Source organism: Pectinophora gossypiella, chromosome 23, assembly GCF_024362695.1.
Source record: "Pectinophora gossypiella chromosome 23, ilPecGoss1.1, whole genome shotgun sequence".
NCBI lineage: Eukaryota > Metazoa > Arthropoda > Insecta > Lepidoptera > Gelechiidae > Pectinophora > Pectinophora gossypiella.
The window spans coordinates 3993741-4007198 of NC_065426.1; the positions used below are offsets into that span (position 1 = coordinate 3993741).

General features: G+C 35.8%; 1 protein-coding gene across 1 annotated transcript in view; it reads left to right on the forward strand.

Moving 5' to 3' along the window:
- Positions 1 to 3420: 3420 nt before the first annotated feature.
- LOC126377323 (Down syndrome cell adhesion molecule-like protein Dscam2) overlaps positions 3421 to 13458 on the forward strand; it is a 50719-nt gene continuing 40681 nt past the window's right edge. The window contains exons 1-7 of the mRNA XM_050025000.1: positions 3421 to 3457; positions 3967 to 4055; positions 6166 to 6257; positions 7027 to 7178; positions 8319 to 8409; positions 10371 to 10791; positions 12162 to 12297. Coding sequence (XP_049880957.1) covers positions 4005 to 4055; positions 6166 to 6257; positions 7027 to 7178; positions 8319 to 8409; positions 10371 to 10791; positions 12162 to 12297 — 943 coding nt within the window. The 5' untranslated portion in view covers positions 3421 to 3457; positions 3967 to 4004. The remainder of the gene's footprint in view (positions 3458 to 3966; positions 4056 to 6165; positions 6258 to 7026; positions 7179 to 8318; positions 8410 to 10370; positions 10792 to 12161; positions 12298 to 13458) is intronic.

A 13458-nucleotide genomic window follows, 5' to 3' on the forward strand; every position in this document is an offset into this window, starting at 1 on the left:
TCACGAAAAACGCGTGGATGTTTTATTTCACACTACCTCTGTCAATGTCATAATAAATGGGATTTTCCACGTAATCAATCAAATAACTCATATCAACTCATAATGTAAGGTTTGACTTCTGGCGAATAAGCGGCAGCGATTATTTCTACATAATATTAATTTGGTCTAATCTGATCGAGGCTAGAAAATTCCACTGCTGGCCAAACCTCCCTTTCCTCTTTCCATTTTTCGCGGTCCTGTGCATACTCCGTCCAGTTCCTCCGGCAAGCACAGAAACTTAGGACATAATGGTGTTGATTCCTATACACACCATCTAATTTTATGTTAAGTTATACCTGTCTTTTTCTTATCCGTTGAAAAAGAAAGGGACGGATAATCGACAGACATAAAATTATTCATTTACTCATTCACTCACTTTACTCATTCATTTATTCATTCATTTACTCATTCTTTCTAAAATTAAGAGTTGTCAATCATCCGTCCCTTTCCTTTTCGGCTAAGAAATTGACAGGTATAACTTAAAGTGAAATTAGGAGGTGTCTGCAGGAATCGGAGCCAATACTTATCCTATTTATTTATTTACCAATAATTTGTACTTACAAGACAACACAGAACCACAGTATCACAACAAGAAGAGAGACATAAGGCACAAGTTATTTGTAACAGAAATTTATTCCAGTACGCCTGAGATATTGATGTAAATGTTACGATTAGGTATGGGCCTGAGAGATTAACAAAAACCTGTAAGTAAGTTGTTAGTGTAAAATCATCACTAAGTTAAGAGCCAGCATTCTCCATGCTACTTTTTAGGGAAAAACAGAGCAGTGGTTTTCCTCACGCCTTCCACCCAAGTGAAAATTACGATGTTTTTTTTTAATTTACGGTGTTCGCATTAAATTTTTAGAAAAATTATGTACTCCTATGTATGTACCTTTTTACGAAAACCTCGGGAACTTTGAATTTATGTTTTATAGACAATTGATATCACGTGGTTTCCGGCATTTGTATAGATTATATAGATTCGCCCTATATGTCATGGAACTTGGGACTTAAACATTGGGGCTAATAATAAAAAAAACTAAAAAAAAAAACATGATATTTGCGACGGAAAATTCCACTTGATATTAACTCAGAATCATGATCTGAATTATCCCCATTAGTATTCGTTATGATGTCACTAATACCCTATATCAACGCCTCTGCCCACCCCCTTTAAGTATACAGGGTGAGATGTTATGTTATGTTATGAAACTTCCCAGAGTTTTGAGTAGCTATTAATAGTTTCCCGCTAATCGCTTATACTTAGACTTAACGTATTAGCGTCAATCAGGTTTGGTCTGGTAGCATGTCAATGTCTATGTCAGGAATGTAAGTAATATTGGAAATGAGAAGGCATCGTATGATTTATTACATTGATTTCGACTAACACTATGTAAAGACATTGTCACACCTCGGACTCTTCGTATTCCACCGAAACACAGACACTACGTTATTAACACATTAACGTTATCGTACACGTTTATCTCGGAGGAGCTCGGTGGCGCAGCGGTAAACGCGCTCGGTCTGCGATTGTTGAAGTTAAGCAACTTTGCAAAGACCGGTCATAGGATGGGTGACCACAAAAAAAAGTTTTTAGCTCGAGCTCCTCCGTGCTTTGGAACGCACGTTAAGCCGTTGGTCCCGGCTGCATTAGCAGTCGTTAATAACTTTCAATCCGCACTGAGCCCGCGTGATGGTTTAAGGCCCGATCTCCCTATTCATCCATAGGGAAGGCCCGTGCCCCAGCAGTGGGGACGTTAATGGGCTGATGATGATGATGATGACACGCTTATTTGTGTGAGAGACGTCTGACGCCCATACGATTGGAATCTAAAGTAAGACCGAAGTGGGGGGTGAGGTAAACCTATCTCAGTCGCTGGTCGAGCAGGGAGTTGCCGTTCTATACGTAGTGTTATTCCTTATTCTATGCCAGGGGGTGAGGTCGGCGCCCGATACGAATTGGTGCGGGGCGAATAGTTACCTTTCTGTAGTATTGTAGCAGAGTACAAACTCTGCACATACTGGCCTTTCGTTCTGACCGTCATCATTTTAAATTACGAAATTCTCATTCCATTCCGCATTTCCTTTCATTTTACACTGACTCATTGCATCCCCGACCTTCATAAAAACAACACAAGTATATTATACTGTTTAGTTTAGGCCCGTGCCCTCTAATTCTTGATTCTTTTGTGAAGTGTGTATATTGTGAACTATGTATATTCCTATACTGTTAGTGAAGTGCTTTTAATAAACTGTACATATTCCTGCCTGGGTGACCACAAAAAAAAAGTTTTCATCTTGAGCTCCTCCGTGCTTCGGAAGGCACGTTAAGCCGTTGGTCCCGGCTGCATTAGCAGTCGTTAATAACCACCAATCCGCACTGGGCCCGCGTGGTGGTTTAAGGCCCGATCTCCCTATCCATCCATAGGGAAGGCCCGTGCCCCAGCAGTGGGGACGTTAATGGGCTGGTGATGATGATGATGATGATTCCTGCTTGCTTCTAATTTATCATCGTTGTCACCAATCATTCTCCTACTCTGCCGACACGTCGGGATACCATATCCTCCGTGCCGCAGTATTATTCTATGCCGCAACATCTTTTCCTGAAAAACGTACAAAGAAACAGCATCGCTCCCGTCTGTTATTTCATTTAACGATGCCCACAGAACACCGCATTTCAATTTGGCTTCCAGTGCAATTCTCTTTGAAGTTAAAGACCTATTAATTTGGATGAGAAATGCGGAAAATATTACCGTGTTTTCCGGATAACAATTTACTGAATTGTATACGTGGCGTTCGGGAATTAAAATTATAGTACGTGCCGATAGAAACTCACGCCGTAATACCTAATGGAGTGGGCAGAGCCGCAACTGCTCATAGACAACTTGTTTCTGATGCGATCGGTATAACTTTGAGAAACTCTCAAATTCAGAACGATAAAAGAGTAGTGACCACCATCATGTGGTCTGTAAAACGTAGCAAAACATTTGTATGCGTATATATAATCTAGCCTACAAGATCCCACTGCTGGCCAAAGGCCTCCTCTTCCCCTTCCATTTTTCGCGGTCCTGTGCATAAAAAAAATCGTCCCGTCTTTATACCCGCATGAATTGTTTGATGAAGATGCTGAACAATTTTGCAGAACTTGGCATCATGCAATTCTTCAATTTTAATTATAGAATATATTCCACAGTCGACCTAATTACCAAGTGCAAAAAGCAATAAAATACGTTGATTAAATATTTGATTGAACACAAAATTATTTCTGATTGAAACGAATGTAACTATAATTGATTTATCCGTGATTGAATGTATATTAAATTGAATTATACAATGATTGAACCGTCAATTGTTTACAGGTTAGAAAGCAATGATGGAGACTTCAAAATCGCGAGATGGGAAAATGGTGTTTATAAGGGTAAGTATACCAGATTAATTTTCTATATGTAGATGAGCCTGTAGTCTGTATTATAAAGAGTCGGAGACTGAGAAATCTCTGAAATGATAAGAAAGTATACAATATATATTTTACTCTGAAATTTTCAAGGATTCCCAACTACTATGCCCAAGAAACCGATATTATCTACCTACAGGGTATTAGTGGCAACGTTCTGAAAATCGCGAAAGGTGATTAAGATCGTGATTCTGAATTAATATAAAGTGTTTTTTTTTATTTTCGCGATTTTGTTAAATATATTATATTTTTTTAAATACAGTTTGTGATGAAAAATTCTACGTTGATCGTTTATTTTTCTTCTAAATGACTAAAAAAATGCATGCTTAGTATGGCTTTCTACAAAATTCTGCTAATTTGTGTATCTCCGTTTTGTGTCCCTGTTTTGTGCAGAAGAAAGATTAGGAGCATAAAATTAAGTGGAAAAAATAACAAGAAAATATCTGTGGAATGTTTTATGACAATGCTTTCAGATTTTCATACACTAAGGAGAGTAAGAAGAAACTTACAGATGGTTATAACTCAGCATTTCAGTGATACCACAGTGATGCCTGGCGTTGATGTAAGTATGGATTAATTTTAAAGACCCTATCTGACTAGGACATATTTAAACATTGTTTTAGGTTTACGCGGTTATTATCATAATTAAAACACATTATAACACAGCCTGTGATCATGGCACTTGCAAGTGTCGAAATATCGGGAGTCTCATATCCCTGATTTAAACGCGGTAAGAACCCGTTATTATGTGTTTTAATTAGGACAGCTTTGTCGCGCCACCAGCGAGAAGTTATTCAATCAATGCTGGAAGAGATCTCTCTTAGAGATAAGTGCTCCCTTGTAAACGCCAATTTCATGTTTGTGATTTAACTAGTTGTTAAGTGCAATAAGGTATATATAATTTGTGATGGTGCATTAATGATGACGCTACCATGGTGTCCTATTGAGATAGGGCCCTAACAATATTTAATCAAATTAGCTCCATTACGAGTAGATAAAGTGTACATCTATCAGTGGATTCTATCTATCTATGTGCTAATCATGAGAAGCTAAAATCAAAGCCTCAGGGAAATGACTCCCGGGAGATCCTCACGGCTCATGCTAATGAATATTATCTTCGTATTTGTATTGGTCCTAGTACTCGCGATTTACATCGCGCCACGCGCGATAGTGTAACCATGTAGACCGTGCAGGACGATAAAGATCTAGTTCTAACCCATTGTATAAATAATTGTTTAAATAAAGTTTGACAGCTAAATCACTCGACCAATTTCTACCTCTACAACACAAACGTAATTTATTGCTTTCTCAAGTACCACAACACAACATGCTCACGTAGCAAGATGCTACGGTTTGTAACGTTGTTGTATTCTACGTAGCACGATGCTACGTGTGTTACGACTGCGGTAGTGACGTGTGGGCTTCGACGTGTGGGTGTATTTGGCTGGCTCAAAGCTATTATATCTCGTAACATCGGCATCGATTTCGGATAGTTAATAAGTTTCTCGTATCAGAACTATGTCTTCATTATTATTATATAATAAATAGCATATTATAATTATACCTTCTCCTGCTAGGCACATGTCTTCCCCCAATAAATTGGAGGGGTTACGGGAGATACACCACCACGCTGCTTCAGTTCGGTTCGGTAGTGGTGATGTCGTCATCATGCAATAAATAAATGAGAAGAGAAAATCAATCCAATACGTTTTTCAATTTCAATAAATTAAATGCAAAGTTCTCAGTAAATATGCATTTCTTATATCCGTGGAAAACACTTCTGATTTCCGACAATGAATCTTATAAAGCAAAATGCAATGAATTCCATTTGCACCGAGCACAGACCTCAGAAATTTATGTCGGTTCTCGTATTGGAAATGTCATTTTAAATCCGGACAATACTCGGTTTTATTGCCCTCATAATACGAATGGTTCCATGAATGCCAAATGTAATTATGCTGCACGGTTTCGCTACAAAGATTGGTCATCAGTTTTCAAATTGTTCACTTGATTGTACATAAATTGGTTCTTTTTTGTTTGTTACGTATATACATGAAGGAATTGCTTTATTTTTTTTTATTGTCCAAACGGAGCAATTTATATTTATGACGTTTATGATTCTCGGATTTGCATTTTCGTTTTGTTTTCGCCTGGGTGTGCAGTTATTATTTTAAAATACTGTCATTCTACCCAGCTGATTTTTGAATTAAAATTTCATTTTCCTTCAGGGAATAGAATTTGTTTCATACACACAAGTAACCAATAGAAATAACTGACAATAAAACAAAAGTTGCATCCTACACTTAGGGCCAAAACTCACTGTGTTGCTATGGCCATGTCGCCGACGATGAAAAACAATTCATATTGTAAATGTGATGTCGGGCAGGCAACTCAATAATAATAAATAACAATAAAAAAGTTTATTTAGGTAAAATCTACGACACAAATATACATTTACAACATTAAAATATACACACATTAAATTAATATTGGCGACGCTGCGCTGTGGCAACGAAGCCATATCAATATACCTACATTTTTAGCGACGTAACCAGCGACATGGTTATATGACTTTGATTGCAATTCTTTACGAGTGTCTCCTGTTTGCTCGTAAAAGCTAAGATTCTTATCACGTAAACACTTCTTTGTGGCTAATTTGTAATATTTTGCAGGTAAGTCTTCACTGCACCGTAAATGGGCCACATCCAGCCAGGTTTATATGGGAAAGAGACGGCCTGGTCATTTCTTCTAACACAGATTCTAGGTAAGAGCTGAGAACATTTAGTACAGGTTAATTTAACACTTTCACGGACTTAACATAAATTAACGGTGAACGTGTATGTGTATTGAGAGCCAATCAAAGTTGATTCGAATAATTTGGTAATTTGATTCAATTTTGCTTGTGTCTTAAATACTTATACACACGTTATACGCATGTTTATTTTAGTTAAGACAACTTAATCTAAATTTGGTGTGACACCAACCGGCGATTATTCCTATATGCACTATGGGACCAGCGTTGCCAGACGTCCCGATTTTGGCGGGACGTTCCGATTTTAAAATCAAAATTTAACGTCCCGCACGGGACAGGCTCAGTCCCACTTTCCGGGAATAACTCGACCGTGTGTGCAACGTACTGAGAAAGCGCGGGCGGATGACACAGACAAGTGTGGACTGGCCGTCTTGCCGGCGGTCGGGTAAATCTGATTAAAAATATTTTTATTAAAATACATTTTCTATGGATATTTTTGCTATCTATTGTCACGTAAAGGTAATTTGAACTCAAATTAAAAGATAAATATTCAAAAACTTTTTATTATATACGTTTTTTACTATGTGCCGCTTTCGACGAAAGAATCCCGCTTTTTTCACTCAAAAAGTTCCAAAATCCCGACTTGGCAAAAAAAAATATGTGGCAACGCTGTATGGGACACATAAAGACAATCCCCGGTTCGTGTAGGACTATTGCAGACTATTATTATTATCGTCTATAGGATGTCAGTGTTATCAATGGCAGGTTTTGTTCATGCCAGGTACGCCATCGGGCAAACCATGGCAGCTGATGGTGGAGTCACGACTCAGCTAAACATATCACATGTTAGAGTTGATGATGGGGGACTGTTCTCATGCTCTGCTCATCATGGAGAGAATACCGTGTCTCATCACGACAGGGTAAACGTGTATGGTAAGTGTTGTTAGGAATTATGATACGATTTTTATTTTTTTAATAAGATCATCTATCCTAAGCAGAGGTTTTTTGCAGTTATTTTTCCTCGCCTTACATGTTGTGAGAAGCCGCAGTAGTTTTAGCGGATGAGACGTTAGACAAAACAATATCTTTGAGTTTGATAAAAGGAAATTGACTCTTATTCTCATACAGACAGGTTCTCAAAAGGACAGATATGGTACAGTTACACACACATAAATTGTTTATTCATAAAAAAGCATGACAAAGTTCGTTGACGAGACTTCCCAGTAAGTAACAATAGTACTTGTGTTAGGAATGACTCGACAATCTTGGTGAATAACATAATAAAAACCGACTTAAAACTCGCTAAAAGAAAATATGCAAAATAAATGTATGGTAATAAATGTATGGGGAATGACTATAATGAATTCCTCGTGATTCACGATTCTCTCAACGTCGATACGTTGTGCCACGACGTTGCGTCGTTGTCGATATGATGTCGTTTCGTGTAATCAAATTTTTACTTCCATCTGATACAAGTTAAATATTATTTCTATACTTAATAATATGTATTTTATACACTCAGAAATCAGAATCATTTATTCAACGTAATTTTCATGGATAACTTGTTGAAGGTCAATGTAACATTTTTTAATTTACGTCATTTCGCAAGGTGTTATGGCTAAGAAATGACAAGAAACTGCAATAGCAACACATCTTTGTATACATTACAAGTTATTCATAATTTATTCATAAACAATATCATTGTATGCGAATGTCAGGTAAGTAAACAATTATAATATTTAATTACTAGAGGAACACATTTAATACCAGGTATGTAATACCACTAGTGGACAAAAATATAGGCTCAACTTATAGTGCAGGGGTTTGAGAAAATAACTGTAGGATACATTTTAGAGTGATAAGACTTGAGAATAATAATTTTAATTAATTTTAATTGTAATTTTGTTTATATTTATTATATTGTTATTATTACGATTTTTTTAAAATGATTTCTTGATATTTAAATTACAATAGGTTTATTTTATTTGTATTATTTTTGTGTGTGATACCTATATTTTCATCATTATCATCCTATTATTTAGCAAAGCTCAACAAAATTCTTTTTTTCCACAGGCCCTCCCTATATTCGCACTCTTCCTCCGTTTAAGGTCCAAAGCGGTCAGAGTGTCACATTTCGATGTCCTTATTATGGATACCCGATCAGGTAAGAATTACCACAGATCATATAAGAATTACATTTTATTTTATTATTACAAAATATTGGTACAAAATTCAAATTCATTTTCAAAATTAAATTCATTTATTCGTCAACATAGGTAAAAGAGTTTTTATGTATTGTTTTAAATCTGAAGTTTGGCACAACCCTAGTGTCCATGTGTAAGTACATACACTCTCCAGCCCGCACTAATTTATCTATGTAAAGCCTGGACACTTCATACAAAAATCTCAATCTCACTGTGTGTGTTGTGTGTTATTAGTCCCTGTGTGCGAACGAGACGAGTACGGCTTACATAAACTAAAGTGGACGTCGCTAAATCAAGAATTGCCAGCCAAGTAGTTAATATCATCTGAGGAAAATGCACAATAATCTGTCATTAATCTGGTTTGAGTCACGTCGAAAAAAGTAAATCAGATTCGCTCCAAGCTCGTATCAGCGCGGGGCGGAGTGTCCTCTTTTTTTGAAGCGACTTATTGTAGATTTCCCGCAAATCGCATTAACTACTTGGCCGCAGTGTCGCTTCTATATGTAGGTACTACTATTGTATATTCTTTGCCAAAGGCCGGGCTCACTTAGCTTAACGACTAGGAAAATGAGTCCAGTGGGATTGTGATAGACGCATTGACGTACTGACGAAGCCAGAAGAATTCAAAATAACGCTTTCCTAGTGATACTTCCACTTATTTATCGCTTCCATTTGTTTGGTCAATTAGCGAATGGTAATTTTACAGTGAAGTCGAAATTGTAGATTTTCTCTGTGCCACTTGTGAAATCAAGGTTGCCAAACTGGTTGGTCAGTCTGGCAGTCGCTTCTGTAAAAAACCGGACCTGTCAAATCTTCAGGTTGGGTAAGCGGACTCTGTGAGAAACGGAATGATGTCAGGGAGATGATGATTTGTTTACAATCATTTGAAAAATTACAGAGTGATTACTCCACGATACTACAACTCTCTAAAGAACAATGAACACATTTTATTTGAATATCAAATACGGATTTTCCTTCAAAAAGATTAAAGGCAAGATTGTATTTACAACGCTTTTAGAGACATTTACTCAAAAGACGTGTAAATTGATGTTTTTTTCCCGTTTGTCGTTTTCAATTACTGTTGTTTTTTTTCCTTTTGACAGTTTGAAGTCTTTCTGAATAACTTGTTTTTCTTATAGCTTAGAGAAAAGTGATTAAATAATGTCTACTACGTTGATGTCCGTTTCTGTTCATTATTTTTTTTTATGAATATCCACCATGAGCGTGATGGTAAAAAATTGGTGAATATTCATTGCCATTCTGTTTTTGAAGTAACGAAACGGCTAAGCCCCATATTTTGCTAACATGTAGAGTTTGTGAACTTAGTGTTCGTAGTAAACACACACCATACAATCCATACATACATACATATCTGCACCAACTTTACAAACGCAAACACATCAAATCTTACTCACCCATCACCTAGTGCAACAGATACCCACCAAATTTTCAGCAGTGAGACGTATATAGGCTGTTTATGTTATGCATGTAATAATATCTCGTTTTCCATTGTCGCCTTACAGTGAAAAAACTTTGTAATCTCCTTTTTGAACATTCGAATATGATTTTTGTTAACAAAGTCTCGCAATAGACTAGCTAGCTAGTTTCAATTCAGATAAAAAATTGTTTCTATTTTATTTTACCCGGAATGAAATTGATTCATAGAAATCGAGATTTTGTTGAAGAAAATCGTATCCGAATGTGAATTTTCAAAAAGGCGCTGTTTTCACTATAAAACTACAATACAATTTTATCTTACCTAACTTTGGTATTGATACCAATGCTGACAATGAACGAGTTTTAAAGGAAATGGCGTTTAGCAAGTTGATAATATAGATATGAATAAAAACCCCACCTAAAATATAATTTAATTTTAATCGTATTATTTCCAAAATATTCTAATGAGTATATTTCTTTTCAGAGACATAACATGGGAATACAGAGGCAAAGAAATCGGTTCAGACGTCCAACAGACGAATAGATATAAAAAATCAATTAACAACACATCGTTTAGCATAGAAATATACGGCCGTAAACCTAAGTTAAGAGAAAAAAGGGAATTAGCAACAGTCAGTAATAACGGTGTTCTTACTATAGGCAAAGTTTCGAAAGCCGACAGCGGTTCAAATTATGCCTGTGTCGTAAGAAGTCCTACTGGTGAAATGGCAAAAAGGTCTTTCGAGTTGCACGTGGTAGAACCGCCACAATTGGAGGAAATATTACTACCCTCAGACCTGCAGGAAGGTCAAATTGTTCAAATACATTGCAACCTCAAGACGGGAGATTCACCAGTGTATTATTCCTGGTTGAAAGACGGCAAGAAAATACCGACGCATTTGAAGGTGATCATTTTAATTTGTGTGAATAATTTGAACATATTATTATCATTAGAAAGGCAAAATTGCGAAAGGCTTTTTCGTTTCTTGTCATGACTTTTTACCCATTTGTCCAATTTAGATGACATCAACGAAAGGTTACATTGCTTTTTCAATTTTCTATGTCCAGCGATATCACATAGACTGCCATTTAGGAATATTTTGGCGCTTATGTAACTTTTCTTGCCTCTCCAGTGACGATAATGACCCCGATTCCTGCAGACACCTCTTAATTCAAGTTTAAGTTATACCTGTCATTTTCTTATCCGCCGAAAAGGAAAGGGACAGATAATAAACAGATGTTAATTTAAAAATGATTGAATGAATCAATGAAATAACCCTGGCGACTCAAATAGGCATCTCACTGATATGTGCGTTTGACGTGTGCTATCAACTTAATTTTGTCGGCCTATTGGCTAATGTAAAATTTTGAGAAGTTTGTTTTTTAGTATAAAATTGACTTGTGTTCCATAACTGTCGATTACCCGTCCCTTTCCTTTTCGGCGGATAAGAAAATGACAGGTATAACTTAAAATTAAATTATACGGTGTGTATAGAAATCGGCAACAATGACAATTTAGATACATAATCATTTATACAAGTAGGCTATTTATTGCTTTTGAATATTAATCTTCTATAATTTCTTCTCATTTATAAATAGGGTGTGTTTGTATTTATGATACCTACACCTACATTAATATTATTAAGCATAAACTCTAGTTCAGTACAATTAATGACTATATTTCAAAATAGATAAATAACACATCAATGTACGGCACGAGTTAGTTCTGTGAAAGTACAGAAACCATTGTTGTGATGTTCATTAGCATATCGATGTTAGTGAGATTAGTCCGAACTATTCTGTTCTATCTAACAATACGAAACTGAAAATAGAGAGGTAAATTTCAGTCTTCAATATAGATTCTAATTAATTTAAATTTAAATCTAGAGCAGCGGGTTCTGTAAAATTATCTTCAGAGAACAAAACGCATACAAATCTTTTAAGTTTAAGCGAGAGTTCACCCTTTAATTTACTTAATGCAAGAAGTTTCGCGGGCTCACTCAGAAATCACAATTCCACTTCAGTTTCTCGATCCCATGTAGTAATGAACACAAAGATTTAGTCGTAAAGTCTTGTGTAATTAGGCTTTACAAAATCCTCCCGAATTAGCGAAACCCGAATGGGGATTCGTTCCAGTTATCCTTAAATACTTAATAGGTGTTTTGGGAGCATCCTCCTTTGCATAATCCTTTCCGCTCGTGGATTATAATTTCGTTATTCCAATATCTTACGCTTTGAATATCTTATGGTGTATATATTTTGTGGTATTTTGCAGATTGCCGAGCGTAGCTTGGAGGTGTTTAGTGTGCTTATTATCAAGAATGTCTCCTTGGAACATTGTGGAACGTACACTTGTGTGGCAGCTAACCACGTCGCCAAAGTGAACAGGACAGTTAACTTGTACATTAAAGGTAATTTTAGTACTCACACAACCTTTTTTAAGATTGAATCTTCTGGTAAACAAACAATCGACACTGTTTCTAATGTTTTCGTGAAATAAACAGTGTATTTAGCACATAAAACTAAACATTACAAAAGTCACACTTGTTTTGATAAAAATGACCATATCTTGATATAATTACTTCAACATCACTAACAACCGCCATGTTTGAAGGCTCAAGAAACCTAAGTCCACGCACATTGGTCTCTATTGTTAAATTTTTATTACCTTAAGTAGTAGCGATTTGGAGTTTTTTTGTTTTATCCCACAGTATTTTTAGACAAAATTTCACACAGTCAAAACCGCATACAGTAGGGTAGTTTCCAAAAAGGCAAATCAGTTACTTTTTATTAAACGTCAAACCACAAAATGACTATGGAATTCGTTGGAATTCGTATGAAAAAACAACCTGTGACGTCATAGAAAAACGTGACAAAATGTGGTATTTATTATTACATTTTTCATTATTAAAATTCATAAATAAGTTAAATAGAAAAAGAAAATGTCTTTTGACATTTTTCGATTTGTCTTTATTAAGTAATCAGAATTTCATAATTTCTCATTGATCCAGGAAACTACCCAATTTTAATAAATAGGCTACTTGACAATCTAGTCAAATAAGATACTTTTTACGAAACGTCAAAACGAAAGTTTTCTTTGGAGTTTATATGAAAGTACTTTCCTGTGACGTCATCAACAAACAGTCAAACGTCCTACTCATTGTTACTTATTTCATAAATAAAATTCGAAAATAAGTCGCAAAGTAAAATGAGATTGATTTTTGATCATCTTACACTGGCATCTATTTCTAGGTTAGCTTTTTATAATTTATCTTTGAACCAGTCAATAAATACTCAATTGTTATAGACATAAGCGAGAAAATACTACTACTACTATTTCTACTAGTACTACTAGTACTTACTGACATTATTTTATATTATGTACAGTCATGAGTAATATAATGTACCCACTTTAGGACTCTGTCGCACAAACATATTTGACATTAAGTGAGACTTACAGTTCAATTTGTCAAAAAAGTTAATGTGACATGGTACCAAAGTGTATATATGTTAATGCTCGTGACCGTAGATATTGATGTATCATTAGCTAACAAGGAAATTTAGCTTCGATC